The sequence below is a fragment of the Lepisosteus oculatus genome, chromosome 15 (assembly GCF_040954835.1).
Source record: "Lepisosteus oculatus isolate fLepOcu1 chromosome 15, fLepOcu1.hap2, whole genome shotgun sequence".
Classification (NCBI taxonomy): domain Eukaryota; kingdom Metazoa; phylum Chordata; class Actinopteri; order Semionotiformes; family Lepisosteidae; genus Lepisosteus; species Lepisosteus oculatus.
In genome coordinates, this window is record NC_090710.1 from 25,649,224 (window position 1) to 25,667,038 (window position 17,815).

At 37.3% G+C, this 17,815-nt stretch overlaps 1 protein-coding gene across 3 annotated transcripts in view; it reads right to left on the reverse strand.

Annotated features, from left to right (window-relative positions):
- Positions 1-17,815, reverse strand: part of LOC102684029 (ankyrin repeat domain-containing protein 10) — a 46,797-nt gene that overhangs the window by 5,144 nt on the left and 23,838 nt on the right. For all 3 annotated transcript variants that reach the window (XM_015364152.2, XM_069178980.1, XM_015364149.2), the window contains 2 exons: positions 2,527-2,771; positions 1,999-2,085 (listed from right to left, as the gene is read on the reverse strand). In XM_015364152.2, coding sequence (XP_015219638.2) covers positions 1,999-2,085; positions 2,527-2,771 — 332 coding nt within the window. The remainder of the gene's footprint in view (positions 1-1,998; positions 2,086-2,526; positions 2,772-17,815) is intronic.

The window sequence follows — 17,815 nt, forward strand, 5'->3', positions numbered from 1 at the left end:
GATGCACCAACTGGAATGTTTTCACCTTTACAGCTCTTCGGAAAAATGCTGCACTGCACAAATGCATGTCCTATGGAAGCTTTAGGCCTTAATATTGGGAGGGATCATTTTTACCCAGTTTACTGGAAAAGCACTTCATTTTGGTAATTGTAAAGAAGCATTCATGTGCTGAAAGCAGTATGTACTGTAGAGAAGTTATTATATTCTTAAAATGAGAAATAAATGTTATATACATAAAATAAGTGTAGCTCATTTAAGAAAAATGTCTATTCAACAGTAACTCTTTTGAAGATATTTCCATGTTTGTTATTTGACATACCAAACAAAAATACAGTAATCAAAAGATCAATGAAGCACAACAGGGGAACACTTTGCCAACTTTACATACAATAACAGCATATTTCAAATATTTAATGAAGCAATATAAATGTGTTTGGTTTAATCAGACTGGCAAACAATCCAATTACTGATTGAAATTATAAAATGAAATGGATCTACTACTTTTATTCTTGTCATTCAAATCTAAACTGAGGACTTCTTGAAGTGAGGATACTTCATTGCCTTCAAAGACACCAACACATTAAATGATAGCTGATGCCAGTATATTGCCCAGTAGGCTCAATGTCTGGAGATCATGAGAAAATCAATCATAGTGTGTTAGGTGGTAGTTCTAATTCATTGGGAGAAGACAGCAGTGGTTTGAAAAGATTAAAAATGACTTCTGAAATGATTAGTAAATAAAATATCACTGACATGAAGCTACCAGCGAATATTAAAATATATATATATTTTTTTTTAAGGAGCAGCAACAGCTATGTGATCTACCATGTTAAAAGTTTAAGGAACAGTTCAGAACTGGATCTAAGTACAAACTTAGCTTAGTTTAAACTTGGTCCAATTAAAAGCCTATCTTAAATCATTCAAGTTATTATAACCAATGAGAAAAGTAAGAAAGATTGAATGCAATTTGTCAAATAATGTCCTACTAAGAATAATGATAAAACACGTATTATGCTCCAGAAGCAGGCTGAGCACCTGTGCTGAGGTGTACAAGCTGCTGGCAGACCGTGGCCGATCTTCCATCGAGCGCTAGTGAAGTGCACACGCTCTTGAGAGCTTCGGGTCTTTAGCCGAGAACTGAACCACATTGCTTCGTGCAGCTACTGTTTCATATTTAAACCCTTAAAAAGACACTCTTCAAAAAAGGAATTGTCAGAACAAGGTTCATAATGCCTCAATCACTGCCTATGAAGCCTATCAAGCACCTGGCTTCCTTTTATGTCCTCAGTACATGAAACTATTCCAAGCCCACATTTCTTAATATGGGATAGGAGGGAGATGTAGGTTTACAGAGGGAGGACAGCACGTGCACAGTAAGAAAACATAAGGAATGAAAATTACTGGAAATGTAAGATAGAATGGATGCAAATAGTGCAAAACAGAAATTAAATCTCGACCATGAAACTTACTGTACGTCATAAAATGAAGTGAAAACTGAGTTTTATCAATGGAATGAAAAAATAATTAAAACCTTGTTCCTGTAAATTTACACATTGAAAAGGGCTTCTACTTATCTTAGATCCTATCAGAAAACTAATATATACAAACACCCTTAGTGATGTGTAACTTGTTATCCACTTATCTTACGATGATACTTGAGGATATATTTAGAAAAATCCAAAACAAAAAATAATTGCCATGCAAAAAACTTAAACCATTGCCAATAAAGTTTGTGGAAAAAGGGGAAAGCAGTATGCTCAAGATAACATTAAGGGACATTTGGACATAGGTAGGCTATATTTTACATACATTTCTGGAACAGAGATCATTTAAGGAGCTAGAAATATGCGTATTTGTTTTTACATCGGCAAGGGATCTGCATGGCAGCGACATTGAAAATGTCGACATCTTTAGGTCCCGGAGAACTGTTCTCTTTAGCAGTGTGGTCTTCTACAGTCTCAGTGCAGTTGTGGCCAAATGGAAAGGGTCCAATCCCACCTGAAGTGATTGGAGGCGTAGTCTCAGTGTGCATGGAGTCCAGCTCTTCTTCAGCACCTCTGTACATCTTCATGGACAAATCTAGGCCTGCAGGCAAATGACATTACAATGCACAGTAGGCACCAACAGGACTATTGCATGTACATCGTTTTGTAAATTCTATCGCACATGGACATTTTGTATCCACCAGACAAGTTCAAATATTCAGAACAGGATCGTGGAACATGTTACAAGCACAGATTTTTTTTTTCTCCATGGGATGGGAAATCACATCGTCAAAAGACGGTATTTTGAAACCCAGCACAACAGCAGTTTTCAGGATGGCATCATGCAGTGTAAAAGTTAAAAGGTGATAATTAATCATAATTAACACTTTTCATAATGACCGTTAACGACTATTCCTGTTGTTTGCGTGCAAAGCCATCGGCTTTTCTGGACATAGGTTTCGGCGCTAAATATACAGATTGCTTGACATCCACGTTTAAATATTTGTTTCACCCTTATGCACTCTTAGAACACCTCACTTACCTTCTATTCTGGCTTTCTTGGCCACGTTAGACTCCAGATATTCAAGGGCCCTCTTTCTAGGGGGTGCTCCATTGAAGTGGCTTCTGGGGTCAGTGGCCGGGTGGTCACCATTTAAAGCCCCATTGGTATAGAAGCCATTCAGCTGATTGAGCTGGTTCTGCACATTTGAAAGGAGCTCTGCACACTGCTGGAATCCCTGGGCGTGTGCAAGATCTGCTGCTGTCAGGCCACTAGCATTTCTCAAGCTGCACGATAAAAAAAGACTCAATTACTCTCTGTGCATCACTGCCGTTCACAGTCAATATACAGGTCATCTGTTTGCTTTCTACCACTGAAATGAACTCCCTGAAGGTGATATGAAGATTGTTCTAGGAAAGAAAATGCAAAAACACCTTTTACTCAACATTAACTGATTTACCTTCATAACAGTTCTTTAGCACTGCAGTGGGAAATGCCAATGTTTGTACTTTTAATGCAATCTGTTACAATCATAATTTAACACAAGAAACAAAGTGCCTGAATCCTTTTCCCTATTTTCATATTTCTAGGTAAAGGGGTACACCAGGTTTCTGCTCCACTGTCCTTAAAGAAAGTCCACAGAAAAAGCAGTGTGAAGAAAGCTCTAAAGTTAGCCACCACAAGGTTACTACTCTTTTCTAATAGTGTGATGATCAAAACCCTATTACATGAAAACATGTAATCAAAAACAGCTGCAACTTCAGCAAAGACAATTCCACAGTCAGCCTATAAATCATTTAAAATTTTGTCAGAAGAGACAAACAAGATCTATATTAAAAGAGGACAAATGAACGTTGGGTCACTGAAAGAAGACTGACAAGCTATCACCATGAAGAGGTGTTGCATATCTTCAGCTGTGTCTTTCTTCTGAGATAGATGGCATATCATAGGACATAAGTGTTGGAAAACCAACACAATGGTAGGAAAGTTCGTTTAATGGAGTTGGAGCCTAACATCAGAGAGGACTGGAGAGGAAGAGTTGAGTCTTCAAATGCCATGTTTCCAGGTCTATTGACTTAATTCCTTGCTAATTCAGGAAAATACTAAAACGAACACATATTTGCATGTGTATCAAATAAACTATAAGAGAAAACCTGGTCAAAAGAGAAGTCAACATTAAGCATGAAAGTGTAAGACAAGATGTATTATTTGTCCAGTCAACAACTTCACAAATCACATTCTATCTGATCAATGCAGGTTCAGTTTTTATTTATTTTTTGCCCTCTTCTATTCTTTGTAACAAAAAGATTTTTAAAGATTCATCTTTTGAAGCAATATAATCATTAAAGAACCTTTACCCCAAAACGTTCAAGAGTTCAAGCCAGTGCCATTAGAGCAATTTCAAATCCAACAGGATTGGCAGTTTAAATTTTACATCCTTAACAGAGATTATGAGGGGCCTTTATACAAAAAGTGAATGTAAGCAGTGTAATAAGAGAAGTTATGAGGAAGTGTATGTGAGAAAAGGAAGCACTGTGGCAAGTGTCTGGACCAAGCTATCAAGCCTGATTGTTGAAGCAGATGCCTAGGAGCTTCAAGAAACAGAATGACGACATATTTAGCTCAAAGAGCCACTAGCAACCAAAAACACACTGTGAGCTGATCACTGCAACATTTCTTTGGTGTTTTGACGGCAGTGGGCTACCAGAGTGGTAAAGATTTAGTTAAGTGTTCTGAATATAACTAAACATCAGTGAAGCGCTAAATGGACTTGGTTCTTGAACAAAGTTTAATATGCAAATCAAAGGAGATGCACATGTAATTTTAAGGATAGGTCCTAGAAAGCAAACACTGCACGATCAAAAGCGTTTTTAACTGGATGTATCCATTTTCCTCCAATGTCAGATTCCTTTTCCAGCAGAAACACTTAAGAATCCCAATGCTGGAAAACAGAAGAAAGGCAGGCAAAGCTTCAGTCATCCAAACAACTGAAAGAATTGTTCAACGTTCAAAATCTTACGATTTGTAGTTTAAGATACTTGAACAATGAAATGATCTCCCAATCTACTCACTCGATCCATTTGTGGGGGGCTGAACTGATGGACCTGTGGAATAATGAATACCACCTACAAAGACGTGACAACATGGTTCATCATATCAGGTGGCAACTCAACCAAAGTACAAGACTAAAGAATGACCTTTTTGCCGATGAGACCATATCCCGTGTGGAAGTCAAAGAATATCCAAAATCGAACAGAAGAATGTGTTGAGGACCCATTGCATTTTCAAAGCAAGGGACATGATGGAGCACAGCAGCTGAACTAACGTTAAAGCAGACTGATGAAAGATATCTGCCCATATATTCTTTGCATGAAAATATTACATCTTGATGGAGTGGAGTATGAAAGAACTGTGGAATTACCTGAAGGAAAAAAAAAATCTTGCATGCATGGATTTTTACAAAGGAGTCTACGGATATACAAACTAATCAACCGGAAAAGAGGCTTATTTAGATTTGAATTTAATGAAATTCTGAAATGTTTTTTTCCCTAAAATGTTTTGAATAAGCATTCTCCTACATTTCGGCAACCGTATGACTCCCTCCCCGATTGAAAAGGCCTGCAAAGATCAGGATGGTGTTTTCCAAAAGAAACTGTATGGAGAGTGACAGATGGAGGACCGGCAGCACAGGTAAAGAAAAGGAACACAACCACATTTTCTACTGGATGGATATATTATACATATTTCTACCCTAAATATAACCTGAAAGGCTGAAAGGATTCAGGCATACAGGTAATGCAATATACCTTGTCTTTTCCCACTGCAGTAACTGCTGAGCCCTGCTTTGAATTTCTTAATAAGCAATGTCTTCTCTGAATGGCAATAACTAAGAAAATGAAGCCAGATCCCCCCCCCACCCTCAAAGGTTCACAGACACAAATGCTAAACCTTGTATCCAGTGGCTCTTGCTCCTTATGACATGTGATTTTGTTTCCAGAATGTATCTGCAACATCACTTCACAACCACACAGAAACTAGCTCAGACTAATGGCATGCTGGGAAATGTAATTTTGGGAATTATACTATAAACAGATTCAGTATTTAAAATTACATTTTGAAACTGAGTTTATATTGGTAAAGAAGAAAAAAAGTTGCAAATACCAATGAAGACCACAGAGAATACTCACAATGCTCTTTACAGCAGTTTAGTCTAGAAGAGAAAATCTTACAAATCACATAATTGGTTAAACAAGGCTTGAGTAAGTTCTCAGAACACGTACTTCACAGAATAATTTGAAGCAAAAGGCTTTAAGATCACCCTTGTAAAAGGTTTCACTGTACAGAGTCATTATAAGGAAGTGTAGTGTATAAGGTCTTTTAGACAAATCTGGAGCAAGACTTTCTTCTCTATGGGGCATTAAGAACAGTAAACTAGTACATTCCATCCTAAATCAGTACAGAGTAACCAATCTGTGACTGCCACATATACAGCAGAATAGGAGATTTTATGTCCAACTTTCAAGACAGCCCAATACAAGTACCAAGAAGGACATGCAAGACAAATCCCTGCAAGGAATGTCAGGTGGTGGATCAAAGTTGTGTTTTGAAGTTTACTGGTGGTTCTTCTACTAGCAAAACTTTAAACTACAGTACCTCCTCCTACATTTCCAACTGGGGCTTCCAGTTCCCAAAAGCAGGCATGTAACCAGAAAGTTACAATTGTGACTAATCTGCACATAAAACATTCTTCCAGGAGGCTGGAGGGTCATCCAGGTGTTTTTTTTTTGGCAAACTTGAGACAAGCATCAATGTTCTTCTTAGCATTTATTTCCATCCTGGTACTCTGCCATGAAACCTATTTTTACCCAGTGCTTTTCTGTTGGAGGAGTCATGAACACCGATTTTAGCCAAGACCAGAGAGGCCCACAGATGCTTGGATGTTGTTCTCGGGATGGAGAATTCCTGGACGATTTTAAACTGCGTGCTTGGAGTGATTTTGGCAGGATGGCCCTTCTTGGGAAGATTCACTATTGTTCTTAATCTTCTGCATTTTAGGAGTATGACTCTGACTGTATCTGGCTGGAGCCCTAGAACTTTTGAAATGGTTTATAACCTTTTCCAGACTCAAAGGCATTAATGATTCTAAGGTCTTCAAAGGCATTCATTTTTCTAAGGTCTTCAAAAATAACTTTTGAGCAGCGCATGACGTGCCTCTATTCCACATTGTCAGAACTTCACTGTGATGATGAAAGACAAAGCTTTTGAGTTTTATATAGAGCAGGGCTGTCCTAAATCAGCCCTGATTGTTCTATAATGCATTCATACAGCTGGTCCTAGCTATCCCTTTTATATATACCGAATCAACTGAACTAGGGGGGGCATTAACTTTTTCATAAAAAGTAACATAACATTCAGTGGTAAAAATATGCAGAAATTCATAAAATCTGAAAAAGGGACAAATTCTTTTCACAGAACAGTATGTTACTGCTAATATTCTGCATCAGATAAACATATACATGATATATACACCTTAATTAGTCCAAAGTCTGATATTTTGTGTTGACTGGGTAAGATCTTAAGAACCTTGGGTAAGAACCTACATACTAATATAGTCTATATTTTACTTTATATAAAACGTATGTACATTATATAATATTTAAGGCATGATTTAGGCTCTTGACATTGGCTTTGAAGAATAGCTTGTGCTCCCTGAAGAATTAATTTGTGGCTTCTGAATCCTCTTTCATTTGCTATTTTAATCAACAGAACTGAAGTGTGGCCCTCCCTGAGGATAAAGCAGCCTCTGAGAACTGTTTTAGTACTTAACTAGGCTCAATGATCTATGATCCAATGATATTTCTGGAAGCACTACATCTCACAGCAGCTTTTCTTTATTATACCCATTATTCACTTTTCCATTCCATGCTGGTTTTTCCAGAATATGCTAATTTCCTGTCGAGTACTGGGTGATGTGCGAGGCAGCCAACGACCCAGAAAGCAATCTGACTACTCTATGTGCCTCATTCCACATGCACAAGCACTGTGAAGTGGAGACCACTGCTAGGAATTGCAACTGTAAACGAACCAACCTATCGAACATCTTGGATGATTAAGAAATAAAATCCTAGTATCTGTGATCCTCTATTGTTAGTACTGTCACAAGAGCCATAGTTTGTGCTCGGAAAAGAAGAACATTTTTTAATCATTTAACCTTAACCTATCATTGAATCAAAGGATACCATTAAATCTTTGGTTTTCCTTAAATTGACTCTGCACATTGATAACCTGTTCACAATGACTCTTGTTCTAATTCTTTAATTTATGCACAAAACATTTCATCACACATTAGGGAGACTTAATCGCTAAAACCGGGTTTATAATTGTCATGACATAGTAATTAGACCGCAACAGTGAGGAAGTTTACTTGCAATATTGGATAAAGAGCTAGAAAAAATAATGTTAACAGTATTGTCTTTGTCTTAAACCTTAATCTGCATTTTCCAATGAAGCGGTCAAACCCAACCAGAAAATAGTGCAGAAACAGTTACTCCCAAAAAGCTAGAATTGCCACTATATTGCTTCCCACTGGGCCAGAAAAACCTGCCAAGTACATATTATTTAGTAGTACTACTTATAATACCAAATATAAAACCACCAGAAACTTAAAAAATGATAGAATACTCTCAGTAATCTGTTTTTCAGTTTCTTAAATCCTTCAAATTTATCCTGGTCCTCGCGGTAAACCGATTTCCCTGGAAGATATACTATCTCCAGTACCCTAATCTCCCCTTTATTAAGTTGGGCACTTGCAAGAAAACCAACGTAAGCAACAGAACGGACTGGAAATACAGTTTGCTTAAAGTACCAAAATCCAAAACTTAAGACATCTTATACGCCCCTTAATACAATTCATGCTATTAAACAATCTTTCCTAAATCGCATCATTAGCAAAAATAATGGCAAAAGACGTGACTCCACTCTTTTCAGCTCAAGTTTGATAATTTCTGGAGACACCACATTTTTCTTAGGGCCTGAAGCAGTCCTGAAAGCAAAGGAACATTACTTCACAGTCAAGGAGAAAGATCTTTCATCACATAAGCACAGGAGCAACAACAACAGGAATTCTCAATACAATTCTCAATGGTTATTCCCATTCAAAAGAAGACATTTGCTTATTCATTATAACCCCTAGTTTTTGATTAAAATATGGAATTCCTCACATTTCTACAACGCAGTCTGTAGATAGAAACTTCCACTTGAAACACAAAAAAACATACAAAAAGGATTTAAAAAACGGCATTTTTAACATTATCTCAAATAATTTATTATCTTCAAATAAGAAAAATAAGATATAGCTAACCTGCATACTTCCTTCCCCAATTAAAAAAAATTAAATGCTTCCAGCTTCCTTAAAACAGTCACAAAGATACGATAAATAAAAATAGACATGCGGGTCTTTGCGAAATCTATTTGTAAAGAAATGACAAACAGAGGGTGTTCTGTGTTACAGAAATAATGATCCAATGTGAAATTAGGCATCAGATTTTTCTAAACCCTCACTCAATATATCCAGGTACTTCTAAACTCTGACCTCTGTGAAGGCAAACATTAAATTCAAGGTGCAGTTTATAATCTCTGCATATCCTGTTGTGTTCATAGTATTTCTGGCTTAGTAAGTACTGGCTAAGACTAAGTGCCAATTTATCTATTCCAGCAAAAACACCTTCTGCAAACATTCTTCAAAGAGAGGTGAGGTGTGGAGGCAGGAAGGCGTTGTACACTTGTCAGAGCACAAGGAACTGTCCGTGAGCATCGGCGCTCAGTGCAAGGCGAATCTGTTTTCACACCTCAGTGCCTCCCGTTGTACTTGTACAACTTTTTGAGAAGGTTTTGCTTTCTTTCAAGATAGTACATTACGATGAAAAACCACTTCAACCAGATGTGAACAATTCTGGTCCTGAAGGACCAGTGTGTCTGTCCTAAAATGTTAACAAGCGGATCTCAGGCTCTATCACCTAGCTCCTGTTTGTAAACTTTATTACATTTACAGGTTTCTTTGGAGCGATTTAGCAAGTGTTCTGGTGCTGCTGCTTTGAGGAGAGCTGGGAAACCACAGTGTTCCGAATTTGAACACGAGCTATGCAACATGCTTTACGACAAAGTCCACCAAAAGTCAAAGGGTAACAAGACACACGACTTCTCAAGACCACCTAAATGTGCTTTGAGTATTCCAAACATGTCAGGCCCAAAACTTGATTTTAATATGTTTATTTGCATATCCAAGGGTATAAACTGGCTCAACAAACAATGAAAAACTTAACTCTGTGGGTGCAAACTAATGCTCTCTTATTACCGTGTCCTCAGAAAATCACTGCTGTGACATGCTTGGAACTAAAACATGTGAGAGAGAAGCAAACCTGCAAGTGTATTATACTGATAGACGTTTCGATGTACATACACGATTCCCTCAACAGAAAGCACTGAAGACTTATCTTTGCTATCATTACCGAACTGATTTATAACCCAGGATACAATTTAAAAACGTTAAAAAAGAGTTGCCATAACATTTGGTCATGACATTTCTGGAAAGTACAGCACATTAGGCAGCTCTGGCATGTTTATCACCACCAATACAGGGTAATAATTAAGCCATTATGAAACAGGATATGAAGAGATATAAACCCCCTCCTTTTAAAATCACCTTGTAACCAGAATAAATCTTACACGCTATGGTTATATGCATATACCGTGACATGGGAAAACGAATGTCAAATTTTCATTACTTTCACAGTCTTCCTAACTTTTGATCACTTTAACTCCTAGCAGGATAGATCATTTTGCTGCCTTTTTTTTAACTCAACATTTCTGGCATCCCATCGATTATGGCTTATCTTCACTGTCAAGTTTTATCTGCAGGATTTCGCTAACAGTGGTTTTCACTGCCTCAGACTTTATAGTCAGACCTGCCTCAGTCAAATAACCTTTGTCTAGAAAAGCAATAAAACAGTCTGAGAGAAAAGGAACAGGTCAAGTTTCATTCCATGCCAAAAGGTAACAGAAACAACGTTTTGGCTGTGGAGCCTTTTTCAGAGGTAAGGGACAGAAGGAAAGAGGGAATAAACAAGGCACAGGACAACAAAAGACAAAGTAAGAAGGGGTGGGGAGCAGTGAGGAAGTGTCCAAACTCAGGGAGAACAGGAGGGGAGGAGTGGAAAGCCAGGATCTGCAGAGGAACAGAGAGGATTTATAAGGAGACGAGTCTGTCCTTGAGAGAAGGGGGAAGGTGTGATCCTAGTTTCAGGATAATTGTTCACGTTTTGGATGTCTTTCTGCAATAGGAGTTCTGAAACCTTTCTGAGATGATGCAGCAAGATCATGGCCAATACAGGTGACATGGTCTACAGCTCTGGTCTACCAGTTTTCCTCCTGTCTCATCAATATAACTACTTTTGCAGAAAGACATCCAAAACCAAAATTAGCCTGAAACGTGAATCTCAGCTTCCCCGTCTCTCGACGACAGACTCATCTCCTTCGAAATCATCTCTATTCATTTGCAGATTTTGTCTTTCCACACCTCTCCTCCTGTTCTCCCCGAGTTTGGACACTCATTCTCACCTGCTATATGCCCAGTTTCTCACTGCTCCTCGCCCCTCTTACTTACTGTCTTTTGTTCTCCCTCACATCTGAAAAAGGCTCTACAGCCAAAACGTTCGGTTTCTGTAACTTACCTTTCAGCGTGGAATGAATCCTTACCTGTTCTTTTGCAGCCTACACATGCTGACGCAGCTGCCTGATCAAAAGTCTGAGACTCAAAACCTGTGCACATGCTAAAGTTACTTTTTAATATCTTAATATCCTGTGCCCTAAAATCAGAGCAAACATTCACAATCACCCAAAGAAATGGAATAGATTAAAGAGAAGATACATTTGGTACTGCCTCTGAAAGCAACATTGCACACTTCTGTGTTTAGTGAAGTCATTTCTATTCCATTTAGTATTTTTAGATTCTGATATAAGCCTTTTCTTCAGGATTTTTCCTTCAGTGATGACATGCCTATCTAGTTTCTCAACTCATTAACCGCTTATGGCAGCCTTTTCAGGGATTCTCACTGATTGTCAACTTGGCATGGCGGACATCAGGTTTACAACAGGGCTACTGCTTTCCCACCCTACAGGCTTCTGAGTTTGTAGCAATTTTAAACAGCAGCCTCTCACACTGATCGTTGCACAAATCTCATTTTATATGATCTGTTTAAGCATAAGCATTACAAGCATAAAGGGATACCTTTTCTGTGCTCAAATTGCACTTTATGATAAACATTTTGGGAATTTTTGAATGTTTCTGTCATTTAATGCATTTATTTTAATTTTATATGTACATATTTGCATATAGTGTATGCGATCTCTGCTAGAAAGTGCAATGTTTGAAAGGTTTACTGAATACAGATGTTCTTGGTTCGATACCTTTGTTGGTTTCTTAACCAACATATCTGAATTCACAGGGAACTATGCTTTTAAGGTCCATTACTAGGTGCTGATGCTTCAGTTGCCTCCTGGCTTTTGTAATTAAAGTAAAGTTTTATTATGTCTGTTAAATTTTAAACATTAAACAAGAACTGGAGAGGGGGCATTTTGCTAAACATGTTTTGATGTCACCAGCAAATTAACACGGGACTTAGTTCTGGCTTGAAAAAAGCACTTTGATAACCGAACATAGCTCTATTCTGCATTTAAATTACACAAATAGCTCAATTAGCAAAATGATCACTCCGTTCATACTAATGATGGAGATTCTGTTTAATTTGTGTTACAAATGATTTATCATCTCCTTCATGTCCATCTGGAAGAAACGTCCACACCTGACAGAGGTAGAATACTTTACCAGTGGGTTTCACTCCAATTATCTGGCAACCCCCAAGGGCTTAAGCAGAATAATTAACTTTGTGAAGCCTGTTGGCTCAAAAACAGAAACTGAAGAAGGTAGGGAAAGCTATGCATGATACATTTTCTGCACATGCTCATCACGGAACGAAATTTATTTTTAGAATTTACATCTACCTGCAAGATTAAGAAAAGAGGTCTTGGAAAGGAATTCACAAGACCTGTGAAGGGACTGGGAGGGGAAAAAACCTTTTGTCCACACAAAGGCTGAATATATTAAAGCACTAATGACTTAACTAATATTACCACATTGACAAACATGTTAGACTTGCCTCCCAGTACAGGGGGTAGCTCGGTCAGCTGAAGACAAAATGTACATACCCAAAACATGTTTTTTTTTGTAAAATGAGTGTTTCATGAGCAATAAAAAAATAACATGCCTTGCAGGTAACCTTAAAGTACTTGATTACTATTTTGATGAAACTGTGAACAAATTTCTGCTCGAGGCTAAGGAAGCTTACCCATTTCTGACTAATCAATAACAATCTCTTTCAATAAAATCTATTAGTGTCATCACCTCTTGACACAAAGTAATTAAATCCAAGTCTTTACCTAACAATACCCATTCTGTAATTAATTCTACAAAGTCCATTTGGACAATATTCTTACAGCCATATTTGAGACTTAAGAGACCACATGTGGTCATGTTTTTTAAGTGCAGCCAGCCAATTATGGGTTTAAGTAATTATGTAATAATTATTCATTATTAACCCATTAAATAATGGGTCTAAATCACAACCAGTTTCCAGATTCCAGACCTTCAGTCACTGAGGGCTTACAGACCCTGCAGGACTGCGGCTCTTCTGGGTTAGATGGTAGATGTGACTGGGTGCATCTCCTGTTTACTGGATCTGATAGAGACTGCAAGGGCATTCAGAGCAACCATCTGCGTGAAGTGGTTAAAATTATAAAAGCAAAGAACTCCACAAATGTCTTTGTCATCAAATGGGAATATAAGGCAGAGAATTCCACAAAAACTAAAATCCCTGTAATTTGATCTATGAAATGATGAGCCCAGCAAGGTTTCCTAAGTCTACATCAGCTCTTGCTCAGAGCTCAAAACTCACCATTAAAACATGAAACAAAAATCACGATGCCAGAAATGAGAAACATTGAAAACACAAAATAAAATATTTGATACATAAAGCTATTTTATATAAGAATGTAATATAGATATTTAAAACTCTCAAAATTAAAACAGACTTGAAAAAAGAAAACCCAGTTGACCAGACAAAATTATTTTCTTATTTCAACGATATTTATATCTAAGCATAAACAGTTTTTATAAAAAGACTTGGGATTTGTACTCTAGTTCAAAAGTTACTCCACTCCAAATCCAAACTGCACCACAATAATCTACATAAGCTGTTTTGGAATTTTTCCCTATCTAGTTGTAGGGCTTCAGATTTGATCAATAATCAGCCTTTTTCCTTGAACCGATTCTCAGTAGTGCTACTTCAAGTTCTTTTAAACTGTCTGACTGCCACAGGTTTCACTTAAAATAGGCCTAAAATTAATAACAAGAGCAGTTAAGTTCCGATTTGGTACTGTCAGTTCAGCACAATTTAATTCCCCAGTGGTAGGTGATCAGATTTATTAGCAGTGCTATAAGAAATCTGTATTGTTCCTATAGAAAGCAGTTCACAAAAATACATAAAACTCCTTTAACTCATGTTACACAGAATATCTACGTAATACTGTATGGTGAAAAAAAATATTTAGGCTCTCATGTCATTTACTTCAATTGCACAAAAAAATGTGTAAAACAGGCAGTCTGATTTTAAATGTCAGCTTTTTCTGGTGTTGGTGCTGAACCTCAAAGATTTGATCTTACCTGGCAATTAACAGTTCCATTAGTAAAATCCCTTTTAGTGTCAAACATCTTAAAATTCTGAATTAGCAATATTGAGAATACTTTTTAAAAAGGGAAAGCTAAAAAAAATCTTTAAATGCCTGCTAAATTATATTTTGCTTTACTTCCATGCTCAACTTAAAAAAAATGAACAAATTTTGCTTTAGAGCATCAAACCATGTAAATCCCTGGTACTAAAAAAACTGAATATACATACCCGCATATTACTGTACATTCCTTAAAACAAGTGGACTCTGAGACGACTCCATTCACACACAGTAAACAGTAAGTGATTACAATGGGTAACGTGTCCGATCACTCCCATGAAACACTCATCTAACGGCTCATAGCTGTACTTATGTAGTGCAGCCAAACAGTATGTCAAGCTGGTCTCTCAGTCTAGTAAGATTCACACTAAACAAGTGGTTCTGCATTTCTTCAAAACCAGAAATACAAAACCATTTGTTCCAAACTCATAAAGTACTGTACCAGAAAGACAGCACACTATATCCTTGCCAACCAGTAATAAATGTACTTAGGAAAAAGGAAAATTAAAGCATTCAACATCTGACAAATATATTCCCCATTTAAGAGTGGGGCATTCTTGTAAAACTAATTATCATGATGACCACATGTTCTCATTTGACTCATAACAGGTATTCTAGTATGAAATTTTGTTATAATTAGGCATTTGTCCGTTTAATGACAGCCTACATTGGAACATGAAACTTAGAAAAAGTCAGATTCTAGAACAGAACTCAAGTTTCACAAAGTGAAAAGTTGATCGATTGTCTACAAGTGTCATTAAACAGACAAAACACCCAAGCATGTGCACAACCCATATTCAACCTCTACTACATTCAAAACAATGTAAACTACAGCTTTGATAATCAAGACCCGCAGTCTATTGGAAAAGTCATGAGATTTTATAAAACAAGTATATATTAGAGGTTCAAAAAGCATGAACTAACAGGGAAGTTATCCCTGGTTAAATGGGAAGCATTTAATTTTTTTCTTCCTGAAATGCTTTGCTTTTCAGTTGATATTAAAATTGCCATCTCTCGCTAGCATATCACCTTCAGAAAAACTGCTAGAGCCATGCTTACACAGATCTGAAAGGTACTCTATTTCTGTTAAAAATCTCATCTCAAATATAGCTAAGGTTAGTTTAAAAAATAAATACAGAAACTGTACATTAGGGTAAGCAAAGCATGCAGGTCTAACAAGACTCTATCATAACTGTATTCCTAGATTAGCATTAAAACCAATCACCGCAACAAATACCTCAACAGTATGCCTTGTGTGCAGAAAGGAAGCGATACTGAACACTCAATGCCACAACTGTAAGGTTTTCGCAGAAGCACTTGTGGCAGATTCAGCAGTTTCTATTTGGAATGCTCCCCCTTTTCTAGGATTACTTGAAAAAACCAAGTCAATTCGAATTAAGTAGCTGCAAAACATTGAGATGTGTAGTTTTTTTTCTGTACAGTTTAAGAATCGTCTGCAGTGTTTATCGTCACGTTCATAAGGTTAATGGTGACTTAAAAAAACAGGTCTAAAGCAAGGGTTAATACTGCAGGTAACATTCAAACAAAATACATTTGCTCTATGCAGCATTATATATCAATCTAGGCATAAAACTATGATAAAATAAAAAAACTATAACCATGAGGTCTGACACTGCTGATTTTCAATTCTTATATCTTATAGCACATATAAACAAGGCAGAGGCTCAAGATGAGTGAATTCCATAAAGAAGGAAAGAATATGCAGTTTCTTCGATTTATAGGTAGCAGGCAGGGGATGAAAAATGTATTTTGTTAAGCAAATTAATTCTAAATCTATACTATTGAAATGTCCTGAATAAATAGAAAAAATGTAAATATAAGTAAAATTAAGATCTGTTTTTACAGTGATTTAGATTTTTTTAGATCTTACCTAAAGGGAATCCAAGATTTAAAAAAAAGTCCATGAGCATTTACAATCTTGTGGCTCTGAATATTTCCTTTATTAAAAAGGGGGTGAACTGAAGGTTTTGATCAGAACTTTCACTTAAAACTCACAAATGAGCAAAATGAAACTTTGCTGGTGGAATGCTGGCTGATATTCCTATTAATTACATATGCGTCTAATTTTCCTAAGTAAAGGCAAATATTGAACTCGGTGCTTTATCTGATCCTGAGAAGGTAATCATCCAATTGATATACAATTCATGGTGGGTGTAACAAGCCGTTAAGATAAAAAAATACAGCCAGTTCTTCTTTAGGATGAAAAGCAAAGGGAGATCAAATTAGTAACATCCTTTGTAAACAGCACTCTTTAAGACTTCCCTGGTAGTGCAGGATGCTTAATAAAAAGACATCAATCTAAAGAAAAAGCAAAAACTTAAGCTTAAATGAAAAGACTTAAGGTAGATGTTACAGAACACTCTTGTTGGCGTCATATCTATGTTTCTAAAAAATACCAAGAGACCTTAGGGATCAAAGAGGAGCATACAATCTTCACGACAGGAAGAATTAATACCATCAAGGGCCTTAGACACTGCATACTGGAAATGCAATGTGCTTGGAAAAGACATGCTGAGGTCGTATTCTTGTCACAACTGCTTCCTTGACTTACACTTTATTTCACCTGGGATTGCAGAGGGAAAAACAGAAGATCTGGAACCACAGCTGCCAATCCTTAAGGTGCAGCAACATATCAGGATCCTTCCAGTGACACGGGCCTCTCTTTTGCGTATTCATCGAAAAAAGGCTTCATTGTAGCCATCAGAATCAATCTTGCAATTCATTTGCTGATCGTGAGCAAATGCAAAAAGTAAAAGGCAAAATTCTGAAATGATCTTTGTAGGTCTGGAAGAAATACCCCTCCAAGGTTAGAGGTTCAAAAACAGGCATCGTCCACAACTGTGCTCCAGTCACAAATGGCAAGTCTTCCCTATGTCAGGAAACACAGTAGTGTAAGGATGGAACATTAATTAGCCCTGGAGGGTTCACCAGTAGATGAGTGATGAGTGAAGAGACAAACCACTGAAGAATCTGGGTCTTATAGCATGTCCATCATTTTATTCAGAATAAGGCCGACTTTTTAGATGAATGCCGGAGAGGCAGACCTAGCCTCTCGGGATGAATGGTGTGAGTTCTGTGCCAAACAATCATGCATTTTCATCAAGGTGTCAAAACAGGAAAACTAAGGATGCATCCCATCTTCCAAGATCTTCAAAGGGCAGCTCTGGGAAGTACACAACAAACTTCTTGGCCTTTTCTTCAGTTACATATGGACATGGCATTACGTTGATGGTGTAGGTGGCCACATTGGGACTCACTGGAGCTCATAATAAAATGTCAATATAATTCCTGGGAAAGTATACGCCAAAAGAATCTGAAACCAAGTGCCTTACTCGTACAGAATCTTCTCACTGATGGCATGGAGTTTTCAGTTCCCTGGTAAACTCCAGGAGAGAGTTCTCGGTAGAGATGTAAGCATCTGTAAGCCTGGAGCAGACATCAATCTGCACAGAGCAGGAAAGTTTCATTT